At 37.4% G+C, this 17222-nt stretch overlaps 1 protein-coding gene across 1 annotated transcript; it reads left to right on the top strand.

Moving 5' to 3' along the window:
* The first annotated feature begins 1360 nt into the window (after nucleotides 1–1360).
* Nucleotides 1361–9393, top strand: IMPA1 (inositol(myo)-1(or 4)-monophosphatase 1). The gene is made up of 8 exons (XM_010283143.1): nucleotides 1361–1494; nucleotides 2706–2839; nucleotides 4832–4936; nucleotides 6230–6275; nucleotides 6417–6525; nucleotides 7201–7309; nucleotides 8695–8846; nucleotides 9275–9393. Exons 1-8 carry the CDS (start codon nucleotides 1432–1434, stop codon nucleotides 9391–9393), a joined length of 837 nt encoding a protein of 278 aa, XP_010281445.1. The 5' UTR covers nucleotides 1361–1431.
* The last annotated feature ends 7829 nt before the right edge of the window (nucleotides 9394–17222 follow it).

Raw genomic sequence — 17222 nt, forward strand, 5'->3', positions numbered from 1 at the left:
TCGAGTCAATGTACGCGCTGGTATTTAACTAGAATACGTGTTCTGGAGTTACTGTTTTAGTGATGTTTTAAATGGAAATGATTTTTTTTTTCCTCTGCTGCGTAAGTCTGTGCCGTTGTACAGGATGTCAGTGTACTTAAGGTTCCACTACTACTACCAGTCCTTTATGGATAACAGAGTAACTTCATCTAGTGCTATTGTATCCAGTTCTGTGTCATGACAAATTATTTGTGTTTATATAACAGAACCTATACTTCAAAGGCTCCGATGAGTAAGGAGCGTAAGATAATTATCAACATAATTGAAGCATCATACCCTTTGCATTTTTCTTAGCTTCTCTAGCCATCTCTACCTGTTTAGGACCAAGACTGAATGAGGCAAGGACCGTTAGATCAGGATGATTGGACTGAGAACTCATGGATCATGTTAATTGCACAGGGTTTTTTATATTGTTTCAGTGCTGGGTTTTTTATGATAATTTATCTAATCTTTCTGAATCTGCAAGTGTTACAAAACTGTTACCCAGGTCATTGCTTAAAGACTGAATCACTTAAGTAGGAAATACCCAGAAGACTTCTGAAAGGGCTAGCACTCAAAAATGAAAGACTTCCAAGATTCAGAATACCATTGTGTCGTTGAATGCATTTGTGGTCTGTTGGGGGTGTATCGCAAATATTGTACGATATGCTGATTGTATTTCACATTGCTCATGAAAGTAGAGATGCATAGAAAATAATATGTCTTGTATTGCTTCATAATACTTAAGAATATGGAAGACACTTTTAAATGACTGTGAGATCTTGCAACTTTCTCATGTAGAATCAAAACCATTTCATATTTGTGTTATGAGTAAACCTGTAGAACAAAGCATGGAGGACTAACATACAGAAAGGATAGATTTTGTGTTTAATCTAATTTTCTAATTTAAGATATTCAAAGTCATTTAAACTATACTTTAAAATAGACTAAGCTGTATGTCAGCAGTGTTCTGCAGTAAATTACAGTGAAGATCTAGTATTTTTAAGCAAAAAGGCCTTGAGCTGTACACTCTATTTGAGAATGTGCTTGTGTGTAACCACAGTATTGCTTTTCAGAGCCTTTATGTACATTGAGGTTAGTGGCTAAATGTGGAATCTTGTCTATGCATGTATCTTTCAAGACAGAGGCTCTGTACTTGTTAATGTTTTTATAGTATGCCTTTTTGATAATCACAAAATGTGGGGAAGAAATCTGGTAATTAGACTAAGCTTTTAATATTTTTGAAGTTTGGGGTTTTTTTCAGAGTAAAGGACAGGACAAACTTCCATATTCCAGCAGTGCAGTCCAGAGCAGGGGGAGTAGCAAGTTAGAATTCTTAAAAAAAAAAAAAAGCGCCATAATAATTTTTGTGTAAATTTACCTCCTTTTGGTAGGCTGTATATCTAAGAAAAGATGGCAGATCCTTGGCAAGAATGTATGGATTATGCAGTTGCTTTAGCAAGGAAAGCTGGGGAGGTAAGTATAAACTATTTATAAATAATAAAATTATTTATTGAGTCTAGTATGTATATAGCTTTCGAAGGAGTTTGATGGATATTTTTCTGAGAAGTATTTTGTCAAAAACATTAATTAGCAGAATAGTTCATTGATGTTCAAGTTCAAGGTTGGAGTATCTTTCATGTTTACAACTTGGTTAATTTAAGAAAACACTTTTGCACTTTTCTTTGCACAAGAGTCCAATTAAAGACTAAGGAGTATCTTTTGTTCCTTAAATTTGATTTTTAAAAAGTTGGAAAATTCTCAGTTGTGGTAAACAAACAGCATCTCTGCTTTTCCCCTTAAACTGCACCTGTCTACCTTATTATTTTACCACCTGAAAGCTGTTGACAGTCTTTCTTGTGAACACCTCAATCAACTTTATACAGTGACTTGTTGTTGGCACAAGATTAAGTCCTTTTCATGAAGACTGCTTTACTTCTGTAAATAAGAAGCATCCCTTGCGGTGGTGGTATTTTGCCCGTTCGTGATCTAAGATGGCTTAGAACATGAAAGAGTTTGTACATCTTGGCAGAGCCTCAGCATAAGAGTGGTTACCAAATGTTCAGTTCTTGGTAGTTCTGCTCAGTTTGAATAGTTTTTTTTTTTAGGTAGTTTGCTCATTTGAATGCTATTGCAGCCAGACAAGATGGCACATGTACTAATTCTGTCCCCTGGAGTGGCAGAATCTTCAGAACATTGTACTTGCAGTGACCTCATCAAAGTCTTTCCTCACAAAATCTTTCTCAGTTACAGTAAAATAATTTTGTGGTCTGTGAGGCATTTGTGGATTCTTTCATAAGCTGATTCTGATAGTTTTGAGATCATAAATGCAGTGTCTGGCTAAAAACAGCTGACTTAAGATCAGTCTAAGTGTTTCATTCAACTCTGGTATTTAAATTTATAAATCTAAAACTTGTCCTAACAAAATAGGCTCAGTTTCATGTACCAGTGCATCTTCTTGTAGTACGTAGATTTAAGGTCATGCAAGACTTTGTGTTGAGTAGGGGCTGGAGTTAGATGCAAGAGTAAGCCCCAGCTTCTGCAGTTAAATCCAGGTTTTGTCAGTGCTTGTGTTTTGTACGTGCAGTATAGAAAATTACAGTAAAAATGATGCTCAAATTTTTCAGAAAACTCGTATTTCCCATATGGTTAATGAAGAAAGATTTTTTTTTTCCTTTTGTTAACAGATAATCCGTGGAGCACTCAAAGAAGAAATATCTGTTATGACTAAAAGTTCACCAGTAGATCTAGTGACAGAAACTGATCAAAAAGTAGAAAACTTCATTATTTCTTTGATAAAAGAAAAGTATCCTTCTCACAGGTACGGCTTCTTACCAAATACACTGTTGATAGAGGGAGGGGAGAGGTGACTGGAAGAAGAAAATGGGAAGTTCATGATTTTGCTTGGTAAAATTTCATTACGATTGGCATGCTGGAAAGTTAGGGAATTCTCCCTTGCCCTCGCTATATTAAGTATTTTAGAGTAGTAACAGGTTGAAGTTGTGCCCAGGGCTGTAGTAACATAACAAGGTGTCTATTGACATGAGTTTAGCCTTGCTCAAGACTTACACTGAAAGTCACTTTCAGTAAAGCCAGCTGTAAATAACTTCTTGGTTATTTGTGTTGGAGAATCAAAGGTGGCCCCAATATATCCAGAACCCAAATTTCTTTTCTGCTGTTGAAACTAGCATGCCTTTGCTGTCTACTGGATGGATCCCATGGTACTGTGTGTGCCTTTGGTGTAAACCTCATATAGTTTAAGAACATCAAACATCCTTAGAACAACACAGGGTCTTCTGATTCTGCATAACTGAAAGTCTGTCATGCAAAATACTGATTTTTTTTTTTTTATTGCTCTTCCTTCCCCCCCGCCTCTCCTCCTTCCCGAAATAAATGTATTCTTGAAGGGTGAATTGTATGTATTTTACTTACTTTTACTTACATGGGACTTTCTTTCCCATTTTGACGTAATGGCTCAAGTTTAATGAAGTTTCCTTAGAGTGGGTTTCCTAATGTTTTCTTGCATTTTCTTGGAGATTTTCTTCTTGTAGCTGTATATGTGAAACATAATAAATAGGCATAGAATTGGAACAACTGAGGTGATACAAAATGTCAGTAACCTAACCAAAGTAGTGTAAGCATACAGACTTGTGGAATGATCTTAAAATAACAGTTTCTGTGGCATTGATAAACATTTTAGAATATTTTTAGCTTCTTTTTATATTAGATAATTGATATCACATTAGACATGTTGAATTTCTTTATCTGATGAATTGCTTATCCGCCTAAATAACTATTCAGTTTCTCTGTCCTCTTTGTGAAGTTCAGCTGCTTTTTGGAAACACATTGTTTCTTTCTGAGCAATCATCTTCATTTCCATAGTTAATCATAAAACACCTAATCAATATTGAGGGGACCTTATTTGTTTACACTCAGCAGTTCTCCTCATTTTACATGTTTTTGGAGGAGAGCATGTGTTTGATGCATACTTTTCCTAAGTTGAGTAATATATGATAAATTTAACAACATGCAAAAGGCATAGAAGAGAATTTCACCCAATAATTTTGGGTGGAATAATCGATAATTTGATTGATTATTCATCCCAATAATTTTGCAGTTCAAAATAACTACTTTCATGAGCGGCAAAAATTGTGAAATTTGGGTTCCAGTGGCACTGTGCCTTGTGTATCCCTGGGGTTTGGTATTACAGTTGAGCATGCACTCTACTATCTTCTTCAGGAGGAGCTCAGGTTTGGATTTTATCCCTTTACTATGTTACCATTTTGTAATACTTGTAACACTAAACAGTTTTGAGACCAACAACTGTCATACTTGGGTTGAAATCAGACTACAAATTTAACAGTTGCTGCAGTAGTCTAACCAGATGCATATGACCATGAAGGCTTTCTTCAGTTAAAACAGAAGCTAAAAAGTAGTGGTTTATACCACAAATAAACTGAAAGGTATAAATAGCTACAAGTATTCTGACCAAAATTTGATCATGCTGTTATTGGCAAAAATTACGAAAATGTCAATGTTCTGAATGCTAAATTCCAGTAACGGATATTAAAATGTGAAGTTCTTTTCCGCACATATTGTGCCTACCTCTAGCATCATAAATATTGATGCAAGCTTTGTCAGATGTGGTTGGTGCTTTCCAGATAAATTCTGTATTTCTCTGCTTTTTACATATGATCACTGGTGGTACAAAAACCTGCATCTCACTTTAAGAATTTTAATTTCAAGGACAGTGTTGTAATTCAGACACTTTAAACAATTTCTTTGTATCTTTTAAATGTGTTTGCTATTCTAGCTTCATCGGAGAAGAATCTGTTGCAGCTGGAGTGGGCAGCATTTTGACAGATAACCCCACATGGATTATAGACCCTATTGATGGAACTACCAACTTCGTACACAGGTCCACCTTTCATTTTTTTGCTAGCAACTTCAACTGATTACCCTTTTTCTTTCTCCTGTTCCATGAAAGCAAGGTTTTTTCACTTTCAAATTGCTTTAAAAGAGATAGTATGAACTTGTTAATAGTTACGAATTGCTGTTTGCATTTATTGAGAGCCACTGGGCAGTTTTTGTAATCATCTTAGTATTTCTGTAAGTATTATAATGGTCTCACTCTGTAACCAACAGCAGTTGTTCCATGAGAGGCCTGTACCATATAGCAGGGGTCAGCGGCCTTTGGCACAAGTGCCAAAGATAGGTGGGCGGATTTTAACAGTAAGCAACAGGACTCAGAATTAGGAGTTGCAGCATCTTCAGAGAGGCATTAGCAGCTCCAGGTGCCCATTTCCAAGAAATTTCAAATTCATAGAGATCTAGGAGCTGCTACCATGAAAGAAAGCACAGAATATCACCAGTAATTTTCTAGTGGTATTTTGCACCAGGGTGAGGAGGAGACTTTCAGTGTAATGCTGACTGCCTGTTCCTTCTGTCTTTGAAACATGATGGATTTTGGCCCTGATGAGCTTTTCTGAGCATACTTGGTTCCAGTTTTGAAATGGCTGTCGTTATGTGTACCACAGCGTTAAAAAGGTCTGCTGAATCCTAATAAATAACATATTCAAAAAGCTGTAAGAAAAGAACCCATTTTGCTGGATTTACAGACTTAAAAGTCTGTATTTTTTGCAGCTAGTAATTAAAGCAAATGCTTTGGAACAGAAAATTTTGAAGAGTAAAAAATAATAATAAAAAATAAATGGTTGATCGTTAAAAACTTAGATCGAGATGCAGCCCACTATTTCCTATACGTCCCTACTGCTGTCAGTCTTCAAGAAAGACTCTGTCTGTCTGTCTTGTTGCTTGGGAGGACAGGTGAATTGGTTCTTTTGGTGAGGTCATTTTGGCCAGCTTGTTCCTTCTGAGAAAAGTTGGTAGCAAAGAGGCTTGCTTATATAATTTGGCTATGAAATGACAGTCCCTAAGCTAGTAACAGCTGTAACAGGGATGACAGTCCCTAAGTTGTAACAGACTTAGTTTCAGTGGGTGGAAAAGTTTGTATTTTAAATGGTAAACAGTGTTGTCGGGTCTTTTCATAGTAAATTTTACAACTTCGGAAAACCAGTATTTCCTATATAGTCCAAGTTTTTTTTGAAATATGCATTACATTTAATTGAACATTGTTTTTATTAAAAGTAAGCATGGTAGTGAAAGAAGCATAGTATCTAACTATAAACTAGTGAAATGTTTTGTTTTGTAGGTTTCCATTTGTGGCAGTTTCAATTGGCTTTGTTGTAAACAAAAAGGTATACTTTTTATTACTTAATATCTAATCAATCAGAACTAAATTAATTCCTCGTTGCTAGTTATAACTAAGATCTGTATTTTCACAGCAAATGGAAAAAAAAAAAAACAAACCATCAAGGTATCTTTATTTTTTCTTGCAGGTAGAGTTTGGAATTGTGTATAGCTGTATAGAAGACAAGATGTATACTGCCAGGAGAGGAAAAGGTGCATTTTGCAATGGTCAGAAACTTCAAGTATCAGGCCAAGAAGGTAATCTGAATGGAGCAGCTTATTTCTAGTAATTACATTCATTTTGCAGATGAGGCATCAACAATTTTAGACCTGGATGTGTTCCTGTTTTGCTCATAGTTTTGTTTTGCAAAGAGTTGGGGGTTTTTTTTGGCCATGGGTTGCTCAGTTTTGAGGAACAGCTTTTATGTTCTCTTTGATGCATATAACATACTTGTGATCTTTGCAAAATCAGGACTCAGCCATCGAAGATTTTATTCCCTGTTTGTGGTTGTGGTTTTTTGTATGTCTGTAATCCGCCTGTGATTGTTCTTCAGAGTCTGTAACAAATTACCAAACAATTCAACTTCTTCCAAGTATGAACTAGTGGTTTAAATCAGTATCACTCTTGTATGTTTACTACCGTATGTAAAGTAAAATCTGCACTTAAAGTGAGACCTTTAAATATCTGAAGACTGTTCTAATTTTTATAGCAATAGAATTTTATTTAGTAATAACATTGATTAATGTATATGCACAGTTGAATCGGATCATGCTTTGTTCACTGCATTTTATTTTCTCCTGCTGTTTCCATGTAAGAACAGATTTTTATACATTCAATATATATAATATTAAAATACCTTATTTATACTCATTTTTGTAAGAAAACAATGAAGTAAACTCTGTTGGAAAAGTGAGGGTTTGTTTCTTTTCCAGATATTACAAAATCCCTTTTAGTAACAGAATTGGGATCAAATCGTGATCCAGAGACTATAAAAATAATTCTTTCTAACATGGAAAGACTTCTCAGTATTCCTATTCATGGGTAAGATACTTCCTAATTTTTATATGTACTGATAGTATTAATATTGTAAATATGTAAATATGATCTTTTTAGGAAGGATTGGTTGCATTACATTTGACACCATAAATGTGAAATATGATTTAAATGTTTTTGTCTAGTTGCTTCTGCAGAGAAACTAAGTGTGTTTAACTTTTTCAAGCTGGGACATATATAAGAGAACCCTAACAATCAGTATTGAAAAGCGAAGCATGTTTGGTTTTGTAGGACTAAAAAGTATTGTGTTTACTAGTGAAAATTGTTGGGGTTTTTTTATATATATCAGAAGACAAAAGCAGATCTCCCTTTCCTCTTTCAACACTGTACAATTTTTTTGAATTTGTCCAAGTAGTTGAAATTGTCCATGAACTGCACTTATTTTGGTTACATTCCCTGCTTCTTCTCCTCCAGATAAGCCAAAGCCTACATTTCTGTAAATGTTTCAAGGTGGTTTCAGTAGATAGATTTTTTTTGTTCCTCAACCCTACTCATGTTTCTGACCTAAAAGGGGCCATAGTTTTATGTTGAGATTGTCAGGATTCTTGTTTTGACATTTAACATGTAGATTTTTTTCTACTTTCAAAAAGCCTTCTGATGTTATTAAAAGAATATATGCTGAAGAGTAAGTAGGAAATACATTTTAGGTATGTTGTCAGTTCAACTTTGGTATTTGTAAATGATAAATTGAGATTGGAGTTGATTTAAGTTGCTTCTTGCTGTAACTTAGCTGCTATCAGTTACAATTTAACGTACATTTTACTGATAATTGAAATAACTGCAGTTATTTGTGCAAGTCGCACTAAGTGCGTCAACATTTCCAAAAGAAACTGGAATTTGTAACAGAAGTTACAACACAAATTTTGATGAAGTTATCCAGACCAAATTTGTGCTGTGTAATTTATTTTTTGTGATTACTGCTTTTAGTGTTTTTTTGCAAGTCAGAGATGCTTACTGAATATCACCAGAGAAACTGAAGTAACTTCTTTCAACACTGAGAACAGTACACTCTACTTGAATTCTTGTATTCAAGAAGCAAAGTAGAATATCTGTTATTGTTTCATAGGTAGTTATCTTTTATATAATATGTTTTAAGTTAAGAAGTTGTTTAAGATGTGTTTTCGCTCTAAAACAAAATTGTGTAACAGAATTCATAAATGTAATTTCTGGAAGTTTACTGTATTTGGAGAGCTTTTCAAGCTACTTAAGCGAAAATTCATTCCCAATTTTTTGTTTCACTGCAGCATTCCATCACGTTTTCTCTAGCTCAGTTCACTTTGCATATGAGGCTTCTGTGTTCTCTGCGCAATGTACACAGATGTGATTTCCTTACAAACTGTTCTCAATTAAAAAAACAACTATGTCTCTTTTAGGATTAGAGCCGTTGGTACAGCAGCTGTGAACATGTGCCTGGTAGCAACGGGTGGAGCTGATGCCTATTACGAAATGGGGATTCACTGCTGGGATATGGCAGGGGCTGGAATCATCATTACTGAAGCAGGCGGAGTACTGCTAGATGTATCAGGTAAATACAGGGGCATGCATGATACTCTTTTGTCCTTTTAAATAGCTAACTGGGAGCAAAACATAGCTGAAATGAGAAGGCAAAGATGTTTTTCAGTCCTCTTTCCATATTACCACTACTGAATAAGAGTTCCATCCAGTTAATAGACAAAGAGAGAGTCAACTGTATGTTCTTAATTACAAAAGAACCTTTGCTCCCTTGGCTAAGCACCTGGAAGAATGAAAAAAGACAGTAAACATACACTGAAGAGAATTTAAATGTAGCTCATACGAGATACCCCTTGTGTTAAATGCATTTTTATCCAGGGGCAAAACTTGTTCCTAAACAGTAATGTATCATTTATACTTGACTTTTTTGTGCTCATTTTCATACCAACTTTTAATTTTCTCCAGATATAAGCTAATTACTTTGCTTGCTTTGATTTCTAGGTGGACCATTTGATTTGATGTCTCGAAGAATAATCGCAGCAAGTAGTCGAGCTATAGGAGAGAGAATAGCCAAAGCACTTCAAATAATTCCTCTGAAAAGGGATGATGCAACTAACTGAATACCAAAACTACACCTTAAATGTAATTATATAATGTCATGTCATACTCCCATGTGGTGGTTGTTCTGTACCTTGAACCTGATAAAAAGATAGACAAATTGATGGTAGTCTTTTAATACTGATGTGACAGTTAAGTTGTGTTTTGAGATTGGACCAACATTCTAAGCAAGCTTTTACTGTTAAGTATTTTATTTAACATCACGATTACATAAAGTTCTATGAAAAGAAGCAAATACAGATAGCTAATATTTTCAAGTTTTACACTATACTGGAAGGCATAGCAAGAGACTCTTTGATGTATAGATAAACAAAAATATCTAATTCCATAAGTGACAAAACAAAATTCACTGTCTTAATACCACATCATCACATCTGATCCTGAACCCAGAAAGATGAAGGCATTACTGTTTATCCGATCTTTTTCTATCTCATCTGTTGTTTTCTTCAGTGTCGTCAGTGTATCCATTTCCTTACCTTGTTACAGTTTTTTGCAGAGGTAGTTCACACATTTCCGAACGTTTTTTAGTTGCTTGTAGTTTTGGCTCCAATTTAAAGCCTTTATTACTAAGCTGTCATTGTTCTTGTAGTCATTGTTCTACCTTTCTTACGGTAGAGAAACACAATCTCTTCTTTAGACTCTTTTGCAGCCAGTATGCTTGCAAATTCATTACAGTTGCAAAAATAATAGTTACTGTGCCAGAAAATACGTGTATCTCCCAGATCTGAGCACACCTTCCATCACCAAATGGACATGCTCTAAATTAAGATGAAGTATGATTTGCATTTGACTATTGGAATCAGCTGGTAGTATGTCCTCTATCTTATTCTTGGCAGTTATAATTCCTGTTAATTTTGCTTGCGTTTCTCCATGGATGAGTGTGTTTTAAAGTCTAAGGAAGCATTGAAATCCGTGAGAGTTTCAGTAACTCAGCTGGCAAAAAAATAGGCCCACAGACCAGTTTTTTTTACATAATTTTCTGTAAGTTATGAAAGTAGTGACCAACCAGGATCAGGTTTCCATTGTGTTACAGTGTACAGGCACAAAAGATGATACATATCTAAACCTAAAGGATTTATAAATCTAAGAAATACTAGTAATTTTATTCTTGGTGTCAGTAGTCCTAAACTTTGAAAACTATACTGGTTCTTTGAATTTTTGTATTTAAGATTGTTAAAAGTATCAGTGTACTGTTCAAATAATTAATGCACTTTAAAAAAAAGATTTAACTTAGATCAAATTTTAGACTGATTTTTCCATGTCTACAGTTTCCTAAAGAAAGTTGTCTCATTGGTGATCCAGTCAAGATACAGCAATGCTTTGGAAAACCTGACTTTTTGTACTGCTGTCCCACTATTTTTTTTTTTTTTTGGAAAATGGTGTTCTCTGTCTTGAAGTTTCAACAGGTCTTTTATTATAAATTTCAGTCTTTTATATTAGTTGATTTTTGCAGATTTTGCAGAAATACTTAATTTGAAGTATCTAATGCTAGATGATTAACGTTAATGAGATCAACCTATTTTTAAGTCTCATCAAAAAGCCAGTTGTACAGTAATTTTACTTGTTAAATTCCCATTGACAAGAATAGAAACTTTTTGAGCATTTCACTGTATTTCATTGCTGTAAATGATGTGGGTTCATAATTATTTCTTGAGAAGTATGTCTGCTGTACCATTTCTGTAGTTTTTGTGTAACAAATTCTGCATATTTTTTTTTAAACTGACTTATTTGTGAAATGGAGATATGTCTAAAAAATTCTTGAGAAGTATTTTTTTGTGAGAGAACACATTCGAAATAAATAAGCCTTAGCAGCAGTGACTGCAGATGTGCTTCCTTTCTTAACATTCATCAGAGTACAATGCTGGGTCTTAGCAAGCTGGATTTGTGGGCATCAAACTTAATCTGAGTTGCAAACTCTCTCCTCTTGGCCTCTGATGTACATAGGTCATAACCTGTTGTGCCTTTAGATAAGTGGGATTATGTATACACCTGCAGTAGGTTTTCAGAGTGAATATTCCAACACCTTCCAATGAGATCACTGGTGCATTAACCATCTCCAACCTCAGAGCTCAAACTTCACAGATTATCTTGCCTGTGAATTGTTGAAGCATGTAGCTTTCTCACCATTATCTTTCCTAATAATTCTCTTTGAGGAAAAATTTATGTTCATTTCCCATTGGCCTTCTCACTCTGTTTGCGTTGGAGACAGCCTAATTTTTTTTACTCTAAATGGCAGGTTTTGTCAGTTGTCTGCTTTCTTTTTAATTTCAGTCTTCCTTTCAGGGGGATCAGAAATCCCTGTTGTTTGCTACTTTGCTAAGCATTATCTTCCCAGATAACTCTTCATCTAAGATGCAGCCTCTTCATTCATCATGTGAAAGGACACCAAAATGTCATTATTAAGTTTAAAGGCATTTTCTTTCTGGTTCTGTGCTAGCCTGTAATTTTGGCAAATTTTTGTAGTAAGTGGTTTTTGTAGTAAAACTGAGAAGTCATGATTGCTGTGTAATCAAAATGCTTTTGAGAGATTATACAGGTGGGGTAGTCTCTGAATGTTCAAGACAATAAAATGCCTGGTTTTGTTGTGGTGAAAGATGGAGTGACAGAGATAATAATCTTACATTTTTTTTTTATAATTTAAGATGAAGTTATACATTTACAAGATAGCTTTGGCTGGGCAGTGAGACAATTGGAAAGGAAAACCAGTTACCACAGATTGAACAGGCAGACTATCAAATTAAGATAACGAATATTCTTCATGAAGATACCATGAGTCTGGTATACAGGAAGCTTTCTTACATAGCCTTTCAGTGACAATCTCCTGACTTCAGCTGACAAATTCTACTATGGTTTGAATCTCAACTCTGAATAACACTGAAAACTTGCAAGTGCAAGAAGGAGGACAGCAGGCAGACAGATTCAGCAACTGGAGCAAGTGAAAAAATTCCAAGAAATATTACTGGAAATTAAAGGACCATATGGGCAAATTTAACCAGTCCCTTCATCTTTACTTTGTGAATTTCAGTGGTTTCAACATTATCGCTATAGTTGCTCCAGGGCCTGCTGCTACTCTTAACAAAGGTCTTCAGAGTAGGGGTACTGATTTTTAGCCCAAGGTAAACAATTATACTTTAATAATACTACAAAATAGGTAACATGGCTTTTTAGCACTGATATGTCTGAAAAAGGGGAGGTAGCCTTAGTCTACTGCTCTGGCTATTATCCCTGTTCACTAGCCCTCTTCATTTATTGATTTGCTGATAGTTTGTGATTGTTTTCTGTGACAACCTGCAAAGCTTTGCTCCTTCTTCAAAGCAAGGTGTTCCAGTAGATTCAATCCTTCGGAGCTTTTCCCAGCATGAAATATTGCCAAAGACAAAGCCATAGACTTCAGGCTCTTGTCCAGCCCTGTTACCATGGAGGGGGCATCTGCTCCTTCTCTGGGCAACATGGGCCAGTGTTTCAGCACCCTCATTGTGAAAAGTTTATTCCTTCTATCTGGTCCAAATCTTCCCTCTTTTAGTTGAAAACCATTACCCCTTGTCCTATTGCTACAGACCCTGCTAAAAAGTCTGTCCCCATCTTTCTTATAGGCACCTTTTAAGTACTGGAAGGCTGCTATAAGGTCTCCCCGGAACCTTCTGTGCTCCAGGCTGAATAACCCCGACTGTCCTCACAGGAGAGGTGTTCCATCCCTCTGATCATTTTTGTGGCCCTCCTCTGGACATGCTCCATGGACCTGGTCCATGTCTTTCCTGTGCTGAGGGCTCCAGAGCTGGATGCAGGACTCCAGGTGGGGTTTCACCAGAGTGGAGTAGAGGGACAGAATCCCCTCCCTCGACCTGCTGGCCACGTTGCTTTGGATGCAGCCCAGGATGTGGTTGACCTTTTGGGCTGCGAGCTCACATTGCCAGCTCATGTCCAGCTTTTCATCCACCAGTATGCCCAAGTCCTTCTCAGCAGGGCTGGTCTCAATCCCTTCATCCCCCAGCCTGTACTGATAATGGGGGTTTCCCCAACCCAGCTGTGTGACCCTGCACTTGGCCTTGTTGAACATCCTGAGGTTCACATGGGCCCATTACTCATGCTTGTCCAGGTCCCTCTGGATGGCATCTCATCCCTCAGGTGTGTCAACTGCACCACTCAGCTTGGTGTCATCTGCAAACTTGCTGAGGGTGCACTCGATCCCACTGTCTATTGTCATTGATGAAGATATTAAAGAGTACTGGTCCCAATACAGACCCCTGAGGGACACCACTCATCATCATTCTCCATCTGGACACTGAGCCATTGACCACTACCCTCTGGCTGTGACCATACAACCAATTCATGCTGTTGAGCAGCCTTGCAGAAAATCCCTCCCCTTCCTGCCTCCCCCAATGAAATATGGACTATTCCTTATAATATTGGTGACCCAAAGCTGTGGTTTTAATTATGCATAGTCTAATGCCTAGGTGTGAACTGGACGTAGTGACTAGATACAAAACATCAACCTGTGATGTTAGTATGATTTAATTTTTTTTTTTTTTTAATTTAAAAGAAATAATTTCTTTCTTTTCCTGAGCTTCTTCCCATCCTCTCAAAGCCAGCAGCTAATTCAGTTCTATTCATTACCTGTGGGTGAAGTAATTGCTTCACAAGTCTGATTCTGTTGCTAAAGTGCTGACAGGCAACTTGCCAGCAGCACATTGTTTTTGGATTGACAGCAGTTGGCATGGCTTCCTTTGTTTGTACAAACTCCAGGCATCAGAAGGATATTGTCAGTGATGTGACACCTCAAGAGTCTCTGCCAGGCCCAGAGTCAGCCAGATCTCCTGGACAACATAATCCATTCAATCTCTGGATTACTGCTTGTCCTGCACCAAAAGTGACCATGAATGCAGCCTGTCACATCACTCTTTGGTTTGTACAATCTTCACACAAAGATCTGCAGCTTCTCAAAGATCAGCAGGAGCTTCTGAAACGTCCTCTGTGCCCTCTATCCACTGTCTGCTTGCTACAACAACAGGGCAAACAAAATCTGACACACTTCAAAACTGTGTGCAGCATCCCGAACAACAAATTGGAGGACTGTGCTCAGCTAAGCACATGTTATGCCACTGTATGAAACAGCTACAAACTCTTGCTTGTTTGAGGAAGATGGATTAGTTGTCCCATAGTAGAGCAGAAATCATTTCCCAGCACAATTCAAGCTGGTAAGATGCTAGAAGTGATGGTGTATGTACATCCTGTTCCAGAAGCGTATAGCCTATGTTGCTACGTTAGCTTGAGTTTATACATTGTGTGTCATACTCACTTTTGGTTTGCACAGTTGCAGTGATGATTTTTACTCTGAGATGATTCTCCCTACACCAATGTTGCTTTAGTTGGGAATTGGGCCTTCTGTACACCCAGGTAAGAGAAAGGAAACCCAAAATACAATAGCAACTACTGTACCACAGCAGTAGAGAAGAGCAGAAGCCTACCCTCTTTTTATGCAGTGGAAGATCAAGGTTTATGTTTTGTTATGTCTGTCCTTAGCTCAGTAGAGACCACGCTTATGACCATGTAAAGCAGTTAATTCAGAGGAAATGGTGCTACCTCCAATACTTGAGCACTAATTTCTTAGGAGTTCTTCCTCAACTCGCTGTGTTAAACCTTCCTCCTCTGCTGTCCCTTGGAGAGGTGGTTCTGTACTATTTACCCTGCCCGCATACACCGGCGGAGTTCAGTCTCGGAGAAGATTGACGCAGACTCAAAATAAGCCGCGCACCTCACCCTGCCTGGCAAAGCACTAGATGGCAGACGCAGCCCAGAAAACACCAGAAGGCCCAGGGTGCCTTTTTTATAGATAAGATTCACTTTTCCACTCCTCCCTCCCATCCTCCTTCAGCTCTCTGTAATTATTGCTGGGTGCAACTAAAAACATATCTGAGAATTATTCAAAAGAATTATACCACAAATTTTTGAGGACTTGGGCTCTGTGTTTCTGTGACTGGACAAGAAATTTTAAACGGCACTTGTGTCAGCACCATTAACATTCCCTCCTTGTCGATGTAATTATATTGAAGATTGTGGTATCTATTACAAGAACATGAATCTGAATTTTAAAATAAGATAGAAGCCATACAAATTATCAGATTACACTGCATTTAAAGCTGTAGTAATTTTCCCTAGATTTTTTCTGTCATAAATTAGGACATGGCTTTTTAAAGCCTTTTTTTAAACCTACCAGATAGTGTTCTGGGCAAGCAGGTATCGATTGTATGCAGATAGAACAGCCCTGGGACCACAAACCCAGACACAAACAAGCAGCTCGGTATGATCTTTGAGATGCAACACTTCCATTTTTCAAAGAGAGCCCAAGCCCAGTATTTTACCTCCAAATATGCTGTGATGATGTAAAGGAACTTCACCAGCTGTGTCTGCATTGTCCCTATACCCTATAGCATATTGAGACTATATTTTCAGAACCTGTCCAGGCGTGGATAGGTAACTCATCCCCTTATTTCATTATTTGACAGGTCTGTGTGCTGCATCCTATAAAAGGTTTCACTGTATTTGTGACCTTGCCCGGGAAGGTAGTGCCCTAGAGGTTAAGTGCCAATGCATTACTGACTAAAGTTTTGCTATTTATGTCAACGCCGCTGGTTAAGGATTGCTTCAACAGTGTTCTCGGGAGAAGGTTTTCCTGCCCTCCCTGTAATGTGTCTGGAGATGCCCTGCTAGAGCACGCCATCCAGAACATGCCCAGCGTTAGCACGCTGCCAAGCGCATCTGCACAGGCTGTTGGGCAGGCCCCAAGGTGCTCTGCTTCCTCATAGCGAGTAGCAAAAGGAGAGAGATGTCCCGGAGCATCTGCAATGCGCTTTCAGTACCAAGTCGGGGTGACTTTAAATGAGCAGGTTACTCTAGTGTGGATCAGCATGATATAACTCTTCTCCTATGACTTCTCGATGGTGTTGCAAGACAGCTACACTCTCCTTCCTCCAGCTATCCTCAGTCTCAAATGCCTCTTTGGACAAAAGAAAAGCTCCAAATGTTGTTTCTGGCAGCGGGGACCTTGGCTGAGGACAAGTAGCTGCAGAAAGAGAGTCCCAGCTGAGGAGATGTGTTGACCTGGGGAATGCATGGGGTGTGATACCTTGGGAAGGTAGGAGAGGGGCTGGCCAGAGAAGGACAACAGCAGTAGGTAGCTGCAAAAGGGACAAGAGGTCCTAGTTTGGGACCAGCTTATATTAGTAACTGCAGGGGATTTTTCTAGTTTTAGAAAGGTCATTCTTTTCCAGCCCTCACAATGAACAGACAGGATGACATCTATATAGTTTTTCTATACAGCCATATAGAAAGCTTCTGTAGAGATTTTCAATTTTCTGTATTTTTTCCAGAATAAAAAAAAAAGTTAATTCAGGTCTGTGAGTTCATCAGGATGACTTTTTTCTTATTAATGGCAGAAACCTCCACATTACTGGATGTTTGCATTGGCCTCTTGTAGGCAAACAGCTAAAAAATATTTATTATTTTCTCTTCACTACTGAAAGCTAAAAATAATAAAAACTCCCTTTGTTTCTGCTTCATTATACTTGAAATTGTGATTACAGTTCTGAACAGTCCCCAGCAAAACACATTTAAAAGAGAGTAATGGTTAATATTATTAGAAATTCCTGTTTCAATATTTGTTCAGGCGTAATTAGCAATGTATTAGTTGTGTAAAAGTAAATTGTATCCCACTTCATCTGTGCACCTTGTTCGGCTCACTATGTTGAAATGGAATTCATAATGAGAAACTGTCATAGCAGGGGGAGGCTAAAAGCTTTGCTTCTGTAGGCACTTAGATCTTAATAGCAGTTTC

The sequence above is a fragment of the Phaethon lepturus genome, unplaced genomic scaffold (assembly GCF_000687285.1).
Source record: "Phaethon lepturus isolate BGI_N335 unplaced genomic scaffold, ASM68728v1 scaffold2263, whole genome shotgun sequence".
Lineage (NCBI taxonomy): Eukaryota > Metazoa > Chordata > Aves > Phaethontiformes > Phaethontidae > Phaethon > Phaethon lepturus.

Excerpts from the sequence above, each read along its gene's own strand:
- IMPA1 (XM_010283143.1), top strand. The coding sequence starts at position 1,432 with ATGGCAGATCCTTGGCAAGAATGTATGGATTATGCAGTTGCTTTAGCA. Across the intron at positions 2,840-4,831 it reads GAAAAGTATCCTTCTCACAG|CTTCATCGGAGAAGAATCTG; the intron begins GTACGGCTTCTT and ends TTGCTATTCTAG. Across the intron at positions 4,937-6,229 it reads ACTACCAACTTCGTACACAG|GTTTCCATTTGTGGCAGTTT; the intron begins GTCCACCTTTCA and ends TTTGTTTTGTAG.